The 21,181-nt window shown below is 43.5% G+C and overlaps 1 protein-coding gene across 1 annotated transcript in view; it reads left to right on the top strand.

Annotated features, from left to right (window-relative positions):
- Positions 1 to 21,181, top strand: part of LOC142564731 (uncharacterized) — a 78,199-nt gene that overhangs the window by 44,881 nt on the left and 12,137 nt on the right. Inside the window, exons 5-8 of the mRNA XM_075675872.1 lie at positions 5,207 to 5,503; positions 13,141 to 13,160; positions 17,213 to 17,277; positions 21,077 to 21,172. Coding sequence (XP_075531987.1) covers positions 5,207 to 5,503; positions 13,141 to 13,160; positions 17,213 to 17,277; positions 21,077 to 21,172 — 478 coding nt within the window. The remainder of the gene's footprint in view (positions 1 to 5,206; positions 5,504 to 13,140; positions 13,161 to 17,212; positions 17,278 to 21,076; positions 21,173 to 21,181) is intronic.

Genomic DNA, 21,181 nt, shown 5'->3' on the forward strand with positions numbered 1-21,181 from the left:
TGAGAAGCAAAGGCAAGAGTTTGACGCAATAGTTCTGCGGAAACCCGCAAGGTGGAGGGAAGTAATTAATAAACGGAAAATGAGACATCCACCCAATCGTAACAATTGCTACAAAGTTTCCTTCTAGCCATTGCTACGTGTGGGTGGATGTCTCATTTTCCGTTTATTAATTACTTTCCACACCCTTTGTAGCAATTGCTACGGTTGGGTAGATATCGCATTATCCGCTTACTAATTACTTCCCTCCACCTTGCGGGTTTCCGCAGAACTATTACGCCAAACGCTTGCCTTTGTTTCGAGTTGTCGATAAATTCGCCTTCGCCCTGCCATCAGGTAGCCGCCTGGTTAGCTCACATGGTAGAGCAGCTGCCCCGGAAAGGCGGTGGTCCCGGGTTCGAGTCCCTGACCGGAGCGACTTTTTCTTTAACTACGAGGCTTTTCTTTCGAGGAACTCGTATGGGTTTCCATTGTGGCAATTGTTACCATTGGGTGGGTGTCTCATTACCCGTTTAATACCGTATACAGCCGTGTAAGGGCCGTACTTTTTTCCCGCGAATTTGATGGGTTGCGGCCCTTCCACGGATGTATGAAATTTTTGCTCAGTTTTCGATGTATGTACGCAGAAACCTCTTTAATCGTGCCATATATACCTAACAAGGAGATATCTGGCGTCTAGTTGCGGACATCTTCGCTAGATGTCTTCATTGGTATTGGTGCTCGGACTCGGCTCGTCGCCGTTGCTCGGGTCATCTGCACGTTCGTGTATCCAATCATCCTCAGTGCCGTCCATGGCATTGGAAATCCCGGTGACCTTAAAACTCCTTACAATAATGTCCGTGGTCACCGCACGTCACGCGTTTAAAATCCAAGAGCAGACCAGCTGAAGTGGCGCCCTCCTTAGTCGTCCGGTCGGCGTTGTCTCGTGGTGGCCCGCTGCCATCTATTCAGAGTACTTGCGTCTGAATTCTACCTTAAACGGCCTATTAATAGACCCATCCAGTGGCCGCAGCATGCTTGTTAAACCGCACCGGCCGTGTGCACGAGGACGCTCTTCGCGCCGGTTTGGCTGACCATCTTGTTCTCAGGAGCATCGAACCAAACAGGCGTTTGGTCCGCGCTTCCTATCTGGTGTAGGTGGTACTTGTGCTCCGCTCGCAGCACGTTAACAAAGCGGTGAAACTTGATCAATTTGCAAGGCTTGCCACGGAATGCTTTCCTAGACTGGTTTGTTGAGGCCAGCTCTGCCTTTTGGTCGCACCAGCGAAGCACGCACTTGTCGTCGACGTAGAAATTCCGTCCGCCTGCACCTTTTGCATTTGTTGGGCGTATGTGACAACTTGAAGTTTCAACGCAGCATCGTACGCGGTTAAGCGTTTTTTCTTTATCATCGCGAGCGGTTGTGCTATAGGCAGTCGTCAAAATGAACGGCGGCGCAAACGATCAATGGCGCCGGCGAGAAAAGCGACAAGATCTCCCAGATGGTGCCGCGTGCCCGAAGCTCAGAGATAGCGCCGCGTGACGAAGGGCAGCTATTGCCATCTGGTGGCTCTCGCGAAATGTGCCACCGTGCGCGAGACGACGCTGCCGTTTGCTGGCGTGATTTTTTATTTCAAAATTTCGACTGCCAAGTTGGGGGGAGCGGCTCTTACACGATCGCGGCCCTTAGTCGAGTGTATACGGTAATTACTTCCCTCCACCTCGTGTGTTTCCGCGGAACTATTAGGCCAAACTTTTGCATTTGTTTTTATATAGGTTGTCACGTTTCCGCATAATGGCTAGTATGCTAGCATTACACCAAGGGTTTTGAGGAAGGTAGAGGCTTTTCTTGCATTTTTTCTTGACGGTATGTGAATCGATTAATGATAACAAGATTTCGGAAAACTGAGAAAAGGATTCTTGCGGATCATTATTTTTAAAGACATCAGACCAGTCAGCTTTAGCCACAGATACCAAAAAACGCATCTTTGTTCAGTACGTAGCTGAAGTATGAAATAGTGGGTGACTGCGGCTCTTAGTTGAAGAAAACAAAGATAGTGTAAGGATTTGTTATGTTGACATCAAGGATACCAGCCTCTGGCGGTGGCGTTATGTTGCTTAGCGCATGATCTAGTAGTGTGCCCTCATTTATATTATTACAACGAGTAGGTAGCGTTACCAAACATTCAAAACCGTAACTCTGAAAACAGTTGTTAGTGTTCTTACAAGAAATTATGTACAAGGTATGTTAGTAGTGTACGTCTAAGCCATTTTCAAAAATTTTTCATGCCTAAGAGGTCTGTTGATTTATGCACTGTTGGCGGGTTTTGCAGATCTGGAAAGGTTGTACAGTAGAGTATCAATTCTCAGTGGTTCGACATCGTGGATTCCAACACCGTTGGAATCCCATGTACGCACAAACGAAAATACGCAAGAACGAATAAGTGGAAATGCGGACGAAAAAAAATGCACACAAATGCGACCGTTGTGACTTGATGCAAGTCTGTACGTTAAATTTACAAGTAGTGTCCCTACGTGCTTTAACCTTATGATTTGCTTAAATACTCTAAAACCTTCTCGTCAATTTCAAAGCCTGTATTGACAGCGCCTTTCGCAAGTTGCTGAGGATAATTTTGTGAACATTTATAGAGTGTTAGAGTGGGCAGTGATAACATCTGTTCCCGTATTAGGTTCTCCGAATACGTATGCGAGATCTGTATAAGCAATCTTATATGTATGTGGGCTTACAAAGAGAGAATCTCCTCCAGTTTCTTTTTTCCAACGTCATCGCGGCATGTCCAGATGTTAGGAATTTGTTTGCGTTATATTTTCTAGTGTTGTCACTAGAAAATATGCGCAAGGTATGTCAGTAGCGCATGTGTAAGGCATTTTAGTGAATCTTTCATGCCTAAGTGATCCATTAATTTATCCGCCATGGGCGGGTTTTTATGTTCAGGATAGGTTGCACAATATAGCGTCAATTCGCAGTGGTTCTAGCATCATAGTTTTGGAATGTCACATACCCACAAATGAAAATACGCAAGAACGTATAAATGCAAATGCAGACTAAGGGAATGGACGCCAATACGACCGTTCTGACGGGATCAAAATCTATGTGAATTTTTTTCTTATTTTTTACGTAAATACTGCAAATTGTTATCCTCACACTACTGTGTTTTCTTTGTGCGGAAATTCAGGATTAATAACGAACGCCTGTTTTAGCAGGGTGCCTCGTAAGTTGCTGCAGCTGAATTCTTGAACATTTCTAGCGTTAGGGAGTGTACACCGCTAACATCTATTGACGTATTAGGTGCCTCGAATTCGTTTCCGAAATTTGTGTCAGCAAACTTCTATGTATGTAGGCTTACAAAGATAGAATCTCGTAATTTGTTGCGCCATCATCGTGGAATGTACACATGTTAGTAATTTGTCTGCGTCATATTTTTAACTACTGTCACGAGAAAACATGTGCAAGGTATGTCATGTCAGTTTATATTTGGCCAAATAGGCAAAATGTAATGAGCTAGGCTTAGGCAAAGTTGAAATATGCTTGGCATAATTGTGGTTTTTGGAATATACCATATATGGCAGGGCTCCGCGGTATATAAGGGACGTTTGGAATCGCAAAAATTTAGCACGCTGCGCTGACATCACTACGAACTTCTCCAAGGCAAAACTTAGCAAAATATAGGGAGATCACTATGGCAACACCGTAAGCAATTTGTGTATCAAATATACTCCTTGCTAAAAAAGGTTTTAAAAAAGTGAAAGTATCCTACGCCTTGTGAATACTTTTGTTAATGTCTGGAGAGGTCTCATCACAATGGTAATAAGTGGTAATATATGACTGGTATGTAAGCAAATTTTAATGCGCTGGAGGTTTTGTGGTCTTTTCAATACATTCCGTATAAAAGTACTCTTTGGCTCTCTGCGTATATTTTCATGAGTCTTTCCTGATATTTTCATGCTATACACAAAGTCCTACAACGTTTACTCGTGGTCCTCGCTAAAGTTTATGTCCTACTTTGTTTAACTTTGGTTAAAATTGGCAGCTGCTTTTTTGTAATATGTAGGGAAAGTTCAATGCGTGTGTAGTATGTGCTGCCTTAAGATTGTTAGATGCAAATTGCGCATAATTGATACAGAACATTTCACGTTTATTTTACGAAGTAGGTATTATAAATAATAATATCACCGCATAAGCACTCGGCACAGATGGTTAACTAGTGAAGCTCAAACGTGCTGCCCTGGTGTTTATCACTCGGTTAATCACGATGGGTCATTTAACGACGGCTTGGTGATCCTCAGTACACAGTTACTGCTTGCGCTCGGCTGCACGAGCTTGTTCTCGTGCCCAGGCTATAGCATCGGTACGGTGTAGACGTGCTCGTTCCCGGTTCTCCTCGCGACGTTACTGATCGGAAGCTGCCGGCTCCTATGGAGTACGGATTACGCATGGCCTACTCATTTCGGAGCCGGGCAGAAACTGTTGCACGCGTGCTCGGCAGCGACAGAGAACAACGACGTCAGTACTGGCACAGCTAATCAAACACTACATAGATAGAACATGGCCTTTTCACTCCCATCAATGACGTCATTTACCTGGCCCGAGTGCCACAGAATTTGAGGATGCTCCCGAGTAGGCAACAGTGATTTTGACGTCACAGCTTTTATCCCCCAGCCTTGTCAATAGAAATTTTGAGCCAGGTAGCGTGACGTCATGGGTTGAAGTAAACAGGGCTTGTGCTATCTAGTTGGTGTTGGCTAATCCAGCGCTTATCTTTTTTCGCGCATGCACATGGGGTTGGGCCGGAGGAGTTTTCGGAGTAGAGGCGACCGACAGACGGACGGACAAATCGGCTATCCACATACAGATCCGCTCTAAAACACAAATATCTTCCCGCTGCCTTCGGAGACCTATGAACGCGGCCGACAAGACATTTACCGAAACCGAGGTTGACGAGGAGGATAGGGGGCGGGGCATTATATGTCATGCTACAAAGCAAAATGCGGGGGAATAAGTTACTGTTTGCACAAAAACATTTCAGTTTTATGGTAGAGCAAGTTTATCAACCCTCAGTTTCATACGGACAGTGGTTCAAAGTGTGTGATTTATTGATTATCAACTGATATTGTTATCGGAAATGCTCGTAAGGAATGGCGTCGTTTGAAATTCGCTTGTGATTCGGTAATGTCGTACAAGTCTGCTGCATTTCTTTTCTTTTCTCAGGTTGACCCGATTGAGGAACCGGTTGAGGACCATCGTGGAGACCAACCGACCACTGAAGCGACACCACAAAACAATGACGAAGAGTCGCCGAGTGCGAGCGCTACAAATGACGAGTTGTTTTCCTGCGTTTGGTGTCCGGCGCTCCGTACTTTAGATACAACTAGTGAGTCCGCGCAGATGTCCAATGACGGCAGCGTTAATTCTCGCAGCTTGGTGCAGACCGGTCTTGAAGCGGTACCTCGGTCCGTGCGCCAGCGGGTGAAAGCGAGAACCGACTTCTTCGAAGTACACGAAACGGTGAGCATAACAGTATCCGCACTTTTCGGGATGTCAACATTCTAAGACAATGAAAGCATTTGTATGTAGCGAAAGCATGCTTCTTAATACGTACTTGCATGGATTCCGTAAAGGTCAATGTCTGTAGGCGATGTAACGTGGAACAAAACATAGCGATTATTTGAACTGCATTATTTAGGTTATTTTTCCTTTATTATGGGCACAATATTTGCTGGGCAATCGATTTCCCCTCCCATTTCACTTTCTTGATATCGAATACTGGTTGTGCATGTTTTTTTTTTGTTGTTGTTGTTGTTGTTGTCGCTGGAATCAAAGAGGGCGTCTATGAATTGTGGTGCATTTTAGAACAGTGTAACTGGGTAAGAATTCATGCATCAGGAGCAAGCGAGAAGAGCCTTCTGGCGTTAAACAGTAATGCCGTAATGCTGATAAATGTAGCAGACAGTGCATGTAAAGCACCGGACGTACCCCCTCAAACAACAAGGCAGGGAACATTGCAATTACTTTCAAGAGGTCGTAGCTACTAAACAAACGTACCCAGCGCAAAAGTGTCTGACGAGACAGTTTTCAACAGCAAACCAAATTGTTACATATAAACACCATATGTTAGAATTCATCCATCGCGAGTAACCGCAGCTGAAGAACGTTGTTTGCTTACGTATTGGTAACGTATACAGGGTGTCCCACCAAGCATTCAAAAAATGAAGGGCGCGTGAGAAGTGAATTGAATCGAACGCATACTACTCGCACTGGCCCCTAGTAACTCAGACAATTTTTTGTGTTCCTCAAAACTTCATAAGTAAAAAAATTAATTACCCAAATCTTTATTTATTGTGTGAGAGCCCCATGTATTATACGCAGATTTGTACAGCACCTTTAGAAACCACCGATCAAGTTGTTTCGTGTGCGACACGTCTCACGTAGTTCTTTTTTCAGCGTGGCAAAGAAGGCCCGCAAAATATGAAAAAAAAAACTACGCGGCGAAGCGTTTGCGCTCTGGTATTGGGATGCTGTCAAGCATGCGTTCGGTGAACGAGATCGGCTGCATCGGGTCTGGCGACGAAGAAGCGCCAACGTGTTCTTCATCTCATCGGGAGCGCTCGGCCAGCAGCGTGCAATTTCGTCGTCATCCAGCGGAAGCTGATCTTGTTCACCAAATCCACACTAAAGGGCAGCACTATACCAATGCGCAAGCGCTTCGTCACGTGACCTTTTTTCATATTTCCCGGGCATTCTTTGCAACGCGGAAAAAAGAACTACGTGAGACGTATCCTATAGGAAACAACTCGATCGGTGGGTCCTGAAGCTGCTCCACACATCAGCGTATCATGCTCGGCGTCCTCAGTTCATAATTAAATATTGTGTAAATATATTTATTAATTAGTGACTTATGGGTAAAATAAATAGTTGTCTACTGTATGCTATTGCGAATAGTATACGCTCGGTTGAATTCGCTGCCGCCACGCCTTTCATTTTTAAATTCTTGGCTCAAGTTATGTGCGACACCCTGAAAAACATAAAAACAACACCAGCTATACAATTGTGTGGATCGCGTAATGACGAATTTGAATTGCATATTCGGAGAGTCTCAAGAACAAGCATTTATGCTCTTTCATGGAACAAGTCTTACCCCATTAGTGTAGTAGTTTTATAGGAAGTCTACGTGATGTTGTATGCTTCAGTTGTGGTTATCTGGTATCGTTCTATTAATGAACGGGATTGAATAAATAGTAACACACAGCACAGGCGCGATTACATGTTCTGTTCTAGGCATGAAATTAATGAACGACATTGAATAAACAGTAGCAGACAGCACGGGTGCAATTACATGTTCTGATGTAGGCTTGGACTACGATAAGCTCGCAGCATTGGCATATCTTTACAGTGAATAGCTTTTCTTGTTTACACAGCTAGTGAGAGTAACTGAGAGCGAAGCTGCTAATATAGAACCTGCTGTGCTTAGGGAGATAGAAAATTATCTGGGTCAGCGTCGACAATGTGTTATATTAAATTGCGAGAGCTCTGGGTACGTTGATGTAACGTCGGAATTCCCACACGGGACTCCCAACGGGTACTGAGGCCACCTTTATCTTTATTTTATTATATGGATATTCAGTAGGCGACAATGACACCCTAGACTATTTGCAAATGATTACATCGTGTTCAGGATTGGTGCTCTATATGGGAAATTAACCTAAATGATACAAAGTGTCAAAATTTTTTTTTGCAAGGAAACTGAAGCCAAAGGAGACTCTGCACATCATAGACAATAGGCCTGTGAAAAAAGCAGTTAGACATAAATATCTAGGTGTATTCTTTTCATCCGATCACTGATGGAATGCACATGTAAGCGACGTGGTTGGGACACTTCGAAGCGCACTAACACTTATACAACGCAACTTTAAAGCTTCGGAAATAAACATAAAAAAGATAGCCTATTTAACATTGTTCGACCTATACTAAACTATGCATGTGATTTACGGTATCCTTTGCAAGTTACACTGATTGACGAACTACAGAAAATTCGAAATCGGGCTGCTAGGTTCATCTTAAGCCGCTAAAATAGGGCGGAGAGCTGCACTCAGATGAAAAATGAGCTTGAGTGGAAACTACCTTCCTCGCATCGACAAAAAGTGCGGTCGAACTTGTTTGTTCTCTATTGAATGATAAAACAGGAATGAACAAAGAAAAATACTTTAAAGAACCGCATTACCGTTCACGTAGAACTGACCATGTTTTCAAAATGAGGGAACTGCGTACCAGGACGGACGTATTCGCAAAATCGTTTTTGGAAGAACCGGAGTTTTTTAATGCTGAGAAACAATAAATATGGGAAATTGGCTCAAGTAGAAGTGTGCCGTAAAAATGAAAATTTGTTTGCGTCAATGTCGTAACCCCCCTCCCCCTGCTGTAACACATACCGGCAATGAGGGGTAAGCTCTAAATGAAGAAAGAACAACGAATGGGGAAGAGAAGCCTCTGCTGCAGCGCTGGAGGTTCGACGGGGAGAAGCCACTCTCTCCGTGCCAGCACACGAGAGCTCTTTAAGCACGTTGCTGGGCGCTTTTGTAGCTGCACTTTCAGACACAAGTGTAGCCACGTGAGACCTTCCTAGCGACCCAAGGTTTAGATGCTATAGCCGGTGATTGCGCTGTGTGGCATTCCTTCGTCGTCTCAGCCACCGAATCAGCCCTGACGATCGGTGGTCGCATTTGTTGGCAAAGTCCACTGCGCAGTTCTCGTTCAGGTGGTCGTTATGTCTTGCCCGCGATCTGCGGCTTCGCTTAGATGTCGCCACACCGGCATCGCCCCGTTGTCGTTGTTCCGTTGTCATTATGCCGTGTCGGCCATGCTGTCATCATCGTTGTGAGGCCATCATCTTCAACATCTTCAACGCCGCCATCGACGCACTCTCAAGCCATCTACTAGAAACACATAAATAGTAATTTCTGCCACATCAACACCGTTTTGGAAGTCAGCAGAAATTTTATAATTATTGCTGATGTGTACATAAATACCTGCGGCTAGCAGGAGCTATTCCCTTGCTTTCAAATTCGTTATTGATAACTTCTACGTAACCTTATCTTCACAAAATCACTACTGTCAAAGCAGTCTTGCGGTTCATGTAGTGAATATTTATGTTTGGCAATTAAAGAGCCTTTGACGCCCTGGAGCATGTGGTGTTCGGCTATACACATTGGATAACGCAATCAGGGGCAATGTTGCCGGCGTTACAGAGCCCTTACCTTTTTGTCTACCCAGACAAAAAGGTAAGAGTGAACTTGTTTTTTAATCAGCTTAAATTTTATCACAGTTCATATATGTGAGTTGTAAATGTCAGAACTCCCGCACACAATGATGCCGAGATTGTGCAGGTAGGAGCTTGCGCAGCGGACGAGCTGTGTTTCTTCCGAGCCAGGAAATGTGGTAATTCCATATGCGGTCGCAAAACCCTACTTCATTTGGTAGGAACGGAAGAGTTTCTCACGCAAATCTGGAATTAGTGAGGTCCGACGAAAGACGGCACACTATAGGAGTGCGTGCGCCCCCTTCGGCTTCTCCCTTTGGAAACAAGCATTGATTACTCGTACATTGCTTTGATCTTCAGACCCTAGATGCTGACGCTGTTTCGGCTGTGTGCTTTAAATGAGCCTCATTGCACACTGAGAGTGTGGGCCGGAGTCGGCTAATGGCAGTGCCTTTATTAGGCGACAAGAGACATCGCTAAAGCGCTACTGAGACGGAAGCGCAGCATCTGGTGCTTTCTGTCTGATGCGCCTCAGCCCTCTCAACGTAACAAGAACAAAAATATATACATGTCCCCCTCTTTCCCCAATTATATCACACTCACTCATACGTAATCTGAGTTGGGGAATGCGTGACATGGGTGATCCGTCTGTGTCAAGGCAAAATCAAATCATGGGGCTTTGCCGTTTCAAGCGACAATACTTGTCAATCTTCCGAGTGTCCCTCACAAGCGGCAGTTACAACGACGCAATCACATACTGCAGTAACATCATCCTTCAATAAAGAACATCGCCATCGATCTGTGGACACAAAGCATGTGTGTTGTCCACATGAACAAAGCATGCCACGGTGGACTTAGCTATGACACATTTTCCAGGGCGCAACTGCGCACGCTCACCCCATACTATATGGACAAGCGCAACCACACACTTCTCCCCTGTGGACGCCCACCGTCAGAGGTTATTAGCGCGAAATACTTCCTTCTCCGAATTGACCTGCACTTGGCGTCTCATTTCGCTTCAACAAAGTTAATCACGTGAGCAGCTTTCTCTTAAAGAACAGCTGTGTAGGCTATTTTTCCATAAGTGTGTGCAGGGTTGTCCTATACCTGAAGAGAACGTTCTGCGCTCTGTGCTCAACAGAGCTACAACTTTTGTTCTTTTCGTCTTCCAACGGTTCTTTCAGGAACATTTTTTTCTTCCATCTCTATTGCACTGTCTGCTACACCGTATTTTTCTGTTGATACGACGGGGTCAAAGTGTGCTTGACTCCTTTAGCAGATAAAAATTAAGCTCTTTTGCTCGGAATTGGGATCTGTTAACTTTCACTACTTGAACAGATAGTCCGTCACTTGCAAAAAGTGATCTGGACATTCTGTCGATTTTGGTGCAGTGATGAAAGATATACATTCAGTTCTATTATCTTTGATTGCTAATTAACACCAACAATAAATATTTCGAATTTGTTTTCGCGAAATCTATGTTTGGCTGTTCGTACGCCACCTGCAAAGTGCTGCTGGTTGTTAAAGAGGTTTCGTAAACTTACAAACTACGAACTTAGAGTGAACTCATTGCTTGACAGTTCTTGAGAAATGTCCATCCCTGGCCACTTTACTATGGATCATGCAATAACCGTTTTTTTTCGTGATGCCTTGGAGGGTCTCAGCTAACAATGATGCTAGCCCTTTCTGAGTTGTCAGTGGCATCACAACTGCTTTGGCCCAAACTAGACAGCCGTCGTCTGCTGTGATTATAATTAGGGCTGCGAATAAATGGTGAGAATATTCGTACACTATAATCAATCATGCCAAGTCATTTAGTGACCGCATATAACGGAGCATACTTTGTCGTTTTACGCTCAATAAGTTTAGCAGTTCATGCCATTTCGTTCACTGTTGACAAGTAAACAAGAATGAGCACTACCGTTCATTGTGTCAGACAGCGGCAGTTGTGAAAAGCCGTCGGCATTGGCAACATTTCCACCTGCTTTGTGCGCAATACTATAGCGGAAGTTAGAAAAATTACAGCCATGAATCCGGGCGGCAGCTACAGCATCTGTATAATGTGTAGCTTCAAATTTAACATACGTGGCCGGTGATCTGTGATGTCATTCTTATGTAACAATCTATCATAACTATTTTTTTAGCTGACCACCAAATTCAGTTTTCTACCCCTTACTACCGAGCGTTTTGAGAAAAAGAGTGAAATTTACCATTATTCCAAGTAATATCTTCCAAGAGAATACTGTTTTATGAACAGTATTTTCTCTGCCCTGCATCCATTGGAATTTTGTTTGGGAGTTTTGGGTCTTGTTAGCGCTGCGCGAAAAAAGTAACATTTTGCAATTTTACTCGTTTTTAGCGGTGCCTAAAGCACTTCATGTATCCAAATATCTGGGACATTTATTTAAAGTAATCACGTCACTTCACTTGCCATACACAAAACCTAAATGACTGAATCTTACAATATATATTTGAAAAGAAAAATTGTTGTTCTGCGTACTCTAGCTCCGCTGCACGGGAATAATAATTTCTCGCCCGAATGCAAGGAAATAGGTGGCACCACAAATAAACACGCAGAACGAGGTTTCTATATAAATAAACGTGTGAAATTTTTTTAACACTTATTGGCAATCATGAAAAAAAAAACGTTGGTAATTTGGTGTGAAATGTACCACTATAAATGCAATAAGTGTAGGTTCACAAAGCGTTAAGCATGTGTCAGAAGTGTAATACCCTTGTCACACGGGTCCAACCAAAGTGTACTTTGACCAAGTACGCTTAAGCGCGCTGAATGTCATTTTCGCGGCGCACTGCTACACGATAAAATGTTTTGTCAAATTGGTGGAGATGGTGATCTGGAACCAGAAGTTGAGGCATACATTGGATAACTTAAATGTGCCTACACAACACGGTTTGTTATTGTTACAAGGAACATTTAGAAGCATCTTAAGTGTGGGTGAAGTAAATCATCTGAACCTCAATAACAAGATTTATGATCGCGAGCCAAGACAAGACCTAACCAGTGCTAGTCCAAATGACGCGTTCAACCAAACAGTTGCGCGGCCATTATTATCCAGCGTGGCCGTAAACTGCCTGAGAGCGAGAGTAGTTTGTGGCAGTCCTTTTGTTTTCAGTGTCGCGCATTTTGTTAATTTTTACCCTTAGCTTATGAAAAATTATTAAAAATGACTCCTGTCTCTATTTTAGATATTACTTTCCTTACTTTTTTACTCATTGCTAAAGAGGCTGCATACTTCATCGCCGCGAAATGTCATCGCCGAACACTCTCGCCCACGAGTGTGCTCTCTGTCGCTAAACATGCTCGTGTGGCACCCTGGCAATGACACCAGCGGCGAAGTGAACTCGCTCAGAGTGATAAGTTAGCTGGTCCGACAGGGGTATACAGTAACTATTTCCTACCTCTGCAAACGCTTTTGATGATGCTGGTTTAGTAATGCGAGAAAGAAGTCAGGAGGTACACTCCCCAATTTCTCTCATCATTCAACTTCGTAGACAACTTTCTTGGAGAGCAGCGTTGTCATGTGATAAGTAGTCCTGCCACAAGCGTTATCGGGTGGGAAGGTTCCCGAATCACACTTTCTTTTCTGATTTCTTAAACATTGTCTCAAGGGGAGTCTGCTTTATACTGACTGTTCTGCCACTATCTGTAACAATGTGTGTGGCTTGCTTGAAAGTACTGGCATGTATTTCGTACAGTAAATCAGTTTCTCCTCATTCAGTCTAAATGTGTGTGCTTTGTCTGTGCTTTTTATACCGATTTCCGGCTAAACTATAAGTGCACTTTGTCTGCTATCCTCTTCATGTATTATTGTTACAAGCGTCATCCAGTGGTAAATATAAAGTATTATGTACCTTTTTCTCGTTTCAGTTCACACCGTGGGAGGAAGTGTGAGTGCATAAATACTATATATCATTTGTGAAATATTTCCTACAGATAACGTTAACGATACCTAGTTTCCTGTGTTCCACTAACCTTACTTACATCCTGAGTCACTGCTCTCAACTACTTAAGACGATGTCTTCTACGGCGCAGCTTTATTTATTGGACAGTTTCCTGCAAAAAAATTGGTGCTGAAGATATGCAACTTACCACCCCTTCACGTCAGGGCACTCGTCAACCCGACATTCTCCACGGAGAAACACGCTACAACGAAACGCACAGAACTGCTTTATTTCATGCAGTGACGATGCGAAAACAAGGTCAGGAGTGCTACGGGACACCTGGTACAACAATGGCCTAAGTGGTTTACTGACACCAAAACATTGCCCGCGATTTGAGAAACGATTTGCCACTGCATGCGTACAAAGGAAACACTTGAATAGTCTACTTCTCCCGAGTGAACGGCTTTCGCTAACCGACATTCCGCCAGGCCACAATCACTGCCGCATTATGATTCATAGAACTCCGCTTCCTGCACTTCGAATTCGTATTTTGTACACTGGGATCTCATCTTTCTTCACTGGCTGTTGCAACTCGCTTATCAGATGTGCAAAATTTACTATTACCAAGAACTCTATCTAGAATTCAATATTAGTTGAGTAATAAAGCAACACTTCCTTTCCGAAGATTCGCACACCTTCCTGACAGTGGTGTTGGCTGGATCTAGCCACTTTGAAGAATATATATATATATATATATATATATATATATATATATATATATATATATATATATATATATATATATACATAGGCTATGTGAATGTACCCACAAATGCACTCATGTAAGTGTTGTACCCTGACCACATATGTCCAGCTCTATTCTGCGAAAAGCAAAAGAACTTACTATAATCAATCTATGCCCGACAGGCATCCTTAAGTAGACCAATCAGTTAAGCTAATCGGGAATAATAATTGGAAATTGTGTTACTTACGCTCTTTTGTTTGATTTGTCTACTGAGCATGTCCCAGAAGGTCCTTGGCAATTCCTCCAGAATAGGAATGTCCCGGAATGTAGATAAATATGATAAAATATGGAGATAAGTTCGTTCACAATTCACTAAAGCATGCTCCTGCGGTAATTTCGAGGGTAAATATATTTCGATAATTTTTTTTCCATTTGTAATAAGAAGGTATTCCACACAACTTCTCATGTTACAAATATAATTCTGTTAATTTCTAGCCTTTGTGTTCGTCCAATTCCTCGTGTTTCGTCTTTAAGTTTGTGTGCAATAACTATTTATTATCGATTACTACCAACTCGCCCGAACCAGTATTAGTTTACTTATTTTACTTTCACTGATTCTGCCATTTCTAATGTGCCTGCAGGTGTGTGACCATTTTCGGCTTATTCTTGAGAATGTGTATGTCCCAGTGATACACGAGAGGTACAGAATCCCTGAATGTTGCTTGACACGCCTGTCATCACCAAATTGTACGCATCGCCGTTAGCAGATAAGCATATCTTCACATATTTTTTTACTTAGGCTTCGATTAGAATAGATTATGTTATATATGCTGAATCTGCATAAATTTTTATATCAAGATGCCAACCTGGCGCAGCTGCTACGGAGCTACCGAATTTTGTTAATTTCATGTGGAGGATTGTGAAACTTTGCTACGCAGTCCTCGGATTGGTCGCGAGACCTCTACAGGAAAATTCAAGTTAGCTCGGAAGAAAACGCAGAGAATTATGTCAGAGTTCTGTTTAGCAATCTTCATAGTGAAATTTTTTGCTGCCGTACTGAACGGGGCCTTATAACGCACGCGGTGGATACATGTACTAAAGATAGTTGAGAGCGACTACAGCCTGATAGAAGCTCAGCATGTCAGCTTTGCCCTTGTTTCCCCCGTTCAGGGCACATTGTAGATATCCAAGGGCCTATTTGGGCCCGCTAACAGTTATCTCTCATCGAAAGAATGGCCTGCATAATTGTAAGTTTCCCGAACGTTGCTGTTGATTACGTTTTGCTGGAATCCATATAAATAGCTGGAATCCATATAAAGGGAAGCTTTGTGTGAGTGTATAAAAGAGTCGAAACACAAACACTCACAGAAACGAAGGCGCACCTAAATTATACCGAGCCTTTTGTTAAGCGGATCGGAAGTTTCTCACTACTAGCGAGTACGACGGCCGCCTTGAACGGATCATTGTTTTAGAGGTAGGCACACGTACGTGTACATTGCGCAGTTGGAATCAATCATATCCGCAATAAGCCTTCAGTTTTTGACTACCGTGCATCCGCGCATGCGCCAAGGCGAACTTTCTGGTTATTTTTTTCTTTCGCGTGCACCGGCGACACCGATGCTCCCGCGGATGGATGGATGAATGGATGGATGTTATGAGAGTCCCCTCTGGAGCGGGGCAGTCGGTTGCGCCACCAAGCTCTTGCTGTTATACTGCGTAATGTCCTACCTAGGACATTAGGCAGTATAATAGCCTTACGGTGGGGTAAGGAACCCGGCGGGGGGCGCGGCGCATGTACTCCGTTGGGACTAGTTTGCCTACTTGGAAAGAGAAAAGCGAAGAATCAGCACCCACGGTCACGAAAGCCACAAAAATAAACATTATAATTGAATTATTCATAAAATAATGGTAGGGGGATTAAGAGAGATAAAAGCATACGCTTGCCAGCGTATCTTATACAGCCATAAAAAATTGCAAGCATCAACTACTTTCTGAGGTATGCATTCTAATTCGCTAACCAAGGGAGGAACAATGAATTTCTTAATGTATTGCTGCAACACTTGTGAATCCAAAATTTTTGTAATCGTTTCTTTGGCGGAAATGTTGTGGTTCGATGTAAACTATTTGTATCAACATGAGGAACATTGTGGCAGACCTTATTTCAAGCGTAACGTCTGTGTATGTGTGTCTGAGAATTTTATATTTTCTGTGATGAATCTGGTGGAGCGCTTTCCAACATTATCCCACTTGTCTACACAGGAATCTGTAAACGGAAACCAAGCTGTACATGCTTAATGCTTTTTATTTTGAACGCTCACTTGAAACACTCATGACGTGGCGCCACGTTAATCCTATTGGTTGCGCCGTCGCGTGCCCAACGATGCATGCACTATGCCACACGATTCGTTAGCCAGGTGGGTACGACGTGACGTGTATAATGCCGCACGCACTAGGGACAACTAGGCACACCGTGTAGTCACCGTGGCACCGGGGAAGCCGTCGCGCACCCCGGAGCGTAAGGTTTCATACAGACCCAGACCGAAGTCTAGTGACTTTTTTCAATTTCATAAATTTGTTTACAAGAACGTTTGAGAAATTTCACGTCAAACCATGTATTTGACGTGTTTCTTACTCCTTGTTCCGTCGGCCACATTTGGTGCAATCATTTGGTCACTTTTGCTGCCATCAAACGTTAATGGGCCATATAATGCTTCCAACAATCGCAATGTTGTTTACTACTTCTTTTGTAGTTACAAAACGCCAATGCTCCAACGAGGCTAAAGAACTGCAGTAGCGCCAATAAGTTTTAGAGCTAGTCAAGTAGTATGTTAAGGAAAAGAAAAATTGGGCGCTGACATGAATGCGCACTAAGTGAGGGCATGGCAGCGCCTGTAGTCCTCGCGTATGTCTTCTCAGGACATCATGTACGCATATTGCGAGGTAAGAACAGGCATATAAAAAACATCGAGCCCCGGCTAATCAACTAAAACCTAGAGCCCAGCATGAATATTACGATTTGTCGAAATATAGGACGGGGATTTTTAAGTATAGCGATATGCACAGTTGTGCCCACTTCAAGAATTCATAAGTAGAGGAGAGCTCGATCAAACACGATTATTGTTTAAAACACAAACGCTATTCTACACCAAAGTTATCACCAAAACATTTTTGTATATTATAGTACCGTAGCTCGTAGATGGCCATACGTCATACACACGTTTGTGCATTCTGTTTGCTGGATATAAATGATTTTTAATGGAAACTTCTAAATGTGACATAAAATTTGAAATTTTAAATTTATTTTCTCTTTCAGGCGACTTTCTGTGAGCGTGGTTCATCGAGAACGCCGAACGCCCACCCTCCAGCTACATCCATTCAGTGAGAGCTCAATCTTTTTCTAACGCTTTGTTTAATTTTCTTTCAGTATTTTGCTTTTTATTTATGACTACTACTGAAGCCTATTTAAATATATAGAATAGTATAAACGTCCATACACTCCTTACACTGAAATGTGCCTAATAGGTGCTCACACCAGGCACAAAGACGGCCAAATATCAAATTGGTATAACCTAATAACACTGCTTCTGCGGGCTTTTCGTGAGATTAACTTTCTCATTGTGCATAATGTTGCTCTACGATTGCGCATAAACGCGACAGCGGCACTTTTAGTTCAAGGAACACGATGTGGCGGGGAGGCGGTGCGCGAGTTGGTGATCGTTTGCTTTATGATACCTTTGTATGTAGTGCTTACTTACTCACTTGGTTTTGTTTTTCGTACGCGTAATACCTGTTTAAGCTTAGTGGTGGCTGCGGTGTACCCCTAACCCGAGCACGTAAATATACGCTGGTCTTGGCTTCAGTGTTTTCACAATCCCGCACGAGTCGGGGAGCACGACAAAAGCAACATGAACGATTGTCCTTTCGGACCCTCCCGACAAGAGACACTCTGTGGTGTGCATGGCATTGACATTGAATATTAGTTGGACTACTACGAGCCAGTGAGTCACCACAAGCGTGGGCATTCGATGCGCACGCTCGAGAACGTGTTATTTTACCTCAACAGAAATGCACATGCGCACATTCACAACCACTACGTGGATCTGTGAAGCTGGGACGCCTGCAAGGAAAAACTGCGCGAATTAATGATTAATCCATAAGGAATGAATGTATTAAAAGGCTAAATTGGCATGGGTTCCCATGCTTTGTCGACCTACGTTTCTCCTGCATGTAAAGAAAAAGAAGTTGTTTTTTGAGCAGTTGCGATAAGTAGTAGAGTTGCCTGTAAAACCTGCATATTTTAAGTTGTTTTTCCTTATATGACTAGTCGATTTGAAACCTCTGCCGTATGTAGCGCTTTCAAGCTCTTAATATGAACACTCTACAAATGCAGTACTTCATCCACACACACTTCACATTGCTAGACCATTGTTAAGATTTCTTCTAACCTCCACCGACCCCACCGCCCCCACCAGAGGCTGTACAAACCACTTTTCACTAAAAGTGACCTCAGTGACGTTCACAATTCTCCTAGGGCAAGGGGTTAAATTCTACGTTGTTCGTAAACACACAAACGACATCCCGGATTGCTCGCATACAATAATTACCACAAATGGCACATTTGGAGTTGGTGTCTCGATCGAATCCGGACCAGGACAAATTCTTCTTTACCTGCGAAACTTCATTTCTAAAAAGCTGCATGGGCTTTCCCTTTATCTCAGTGCTACAGTTGGGTGAAGGTCAGTTTTTTGTCTCCTTTTTATAACGTTTATGTAGCGCAGCTTTCTCAATGTATGTTGGGAAACGTCAATGATATCGGCCCCTGTACGTGTTCTAAACGTTTCGCAAAAATTGCAGAAGCTTTATTTGATCCACATATATTTGACGTCGCACATAGATTTGTCATTGTAGTTACCGCCTTTTTTATGAAACCCCCATGGGTTTGAGCTTGGTGGCACTTGTAGTTATTCCAGGTCATTGTGCTCAATTGGGCGCAGATCCTAAGCCACAGTGATATCACAGCGAATCACCAACACATGCAATTTAATGCAAAGCCCAGGAAATTTTCAACATTAATGAATATTGGTGTTAGTGCAGTACATGAACTGCATCTTATTTTCGCTATATGTAAACAAGGTGTTTTTGTTCAGCTTACTGGTGCAGCAGCAAAAGCAGCTACAAACGCGCTCGTGACTAGTGCTAACTGGCAGTAAACGAGGGTAACATTATTATGAAGATATCCTCTAATTGAGCCAGAGAAAACACGGGGAATGCCGGAGATGGAAATTTAAGACGATTAGCAAAACGGGAACAAGGTGAATGCAGGAGCCAACGTTTCGAGAAGTGGACTTGTCTTCTTCAAGGCGACCTACGCTTTCCTCGCCACAGTATATATAGGTGGGGTTCTTCTAAAAGGGAGAGGGTATGAGGCAGGTGGGTGCGGAAACGAGGGGAGGTGTGTTAGCATGTCGAATTGAGAGTAAAGGAACCCTGTGCACAAGGTGAAAGCCAGGGTCACTACCCCCCCCCCCCCCGTTCTGTCAACGCACGCGTGTTAGCCGGCGTGTCAAGGGCGTATGACACGCCAGCTGAAAGAAAGGAATGAAAAAAAGAAAGAAGAAGGGGGGATACGCCAAGAAATCAAACTAAGTGTTGTTGCCTATAGCTTGAAGTTTAGCGTAGCGAATAGATTCTAACGCTCCCTTTGAAACGCTTATGCTTATTGGTTGCAATGTCTTGAACTTATGGATAAGGTATGATTATCTGTATTTTCTTTCTCGTTCAGAACGGAAATTTAACTGTAAGATGTAAAGATTAAGTTCATCAAAGGTATGACCTGTTTGGTTGAAATGCTCGGCGACGGTTTTGGAGAAGCTTTTTTAGCTGTGCCGGCGCGATGTCCGTCTAATCTGACGTTCATTGTCCTGTTTCACCGATATATTGCTCCTTGCAGAAGGAACATTCAAGCATATAAATCACATCCGAACTTGTACAAGTGCCTGATATATCATATTGCTGAAGCCGATAATGGGTGCACTCTACTGTAAATAAAATAAACTCCCTAGTGGGACATGTCACACTGTGTGCAATGATTGTGTCCAGTCGAATAGTTGTTTCCAATATATATAAATGTGCAGCGCTGTCATCAACAGAGGCCATCAATATCATGAAGCTCACTCCGGGGCAAGCGCCCTTGGCACGCGGCTGGCCTTGCCCGGAAATCTGGAAAGTAGCCGCAGCAGTCGGTACCGGGGTTGGGCCAAGTAAAGGTAGTCTTCTATGCTTGCCTGCCTCTTTTGGTCTTTGAGAGCTTCAAGTCACCGCGAACCTCAGCAACCACGGCCCTCAGTCCACCTTGACTCGCACAGTGGGGCCAACTGAAGATTTCGGAGAGCCACACAGGCAGGCAAGCATATAGCACCACCTTTACTTCGTCTAACCAGGCACCAACTACCACGACTGCTTTCAAACTCCCACACGCTGACTCCGGCGCGTGCCACGGGTGCTCGCCCCGGAGCAGGCATCATGGTGCATATGCCCGATGTTGGTGACAGCGTCCCACATTAGACCTCCACTTATATGTATATATTATATATATCATAGTCATAATCATAAATATCACTAGTCGTACGTAGGCCACAATGAATTCCCATATATAGCCCCCACAGGAGTCTACGTATACCTATCGAGCACATCGTGGATTGTGGTACAGACGGACGGAGAGGCAGATATATCTCTAAGCTAAGTAGCCCTACTATGATTAAGTAATAAAAATCTACGATTGAAATAGCACAAAACAATGTGGAGCCAAATTCATGAGCAATAATCTATATTATTCCAAGTGATGCAAGCACTCAAGTGGCAGATTGTTTTATGCTGAAGAAGAAGCGTTTCGCCAGATAAGCCCAACAATGATAAGGGCCATAACGCAAACGTGAATATTAGAATTCCGTATTACACTGAGAACGTTTGTGCAAATATCAAGAGGACATATAAAGCCTGCTTAAATTAGTGACTACATACCACACACTGCATATTTTGTAAGACACATAGTAAGGGTCAAGCATATAAAAAAAGGAGAAAATTGAGCTCTGCTCGAGGAGCCTTGCGCAACTGCTTTTATATTGTACCGTGATCCCTGAGACTGAGGAGAACACTGAGGAGAACCTTATCTTTGCAGGTTCTCGAAGCCTACCTTCAGGTGCTCAGACAGAGTACGAGGTTTTGCACGCGAATGGAGACTGCATCATTATCGGGAAATATCCGCAACGAGGAAGTAAGCACC

The sequence above is a fragment of the Dermacentor variabilis genome, chromosome 11 (assembly GCF_050947875.1).
Source record: "Dermacentor variabilis isolate Ectoservices chromosome 11, ASM5094787v1, whole genome shotgun sequence".
Lineage (NCBI taxonomy): Eukaryota > Metazoa > Arthropoda > Arachnida > Ixodida > Ixodidae > Dermacentor > Dermacentor variabilis.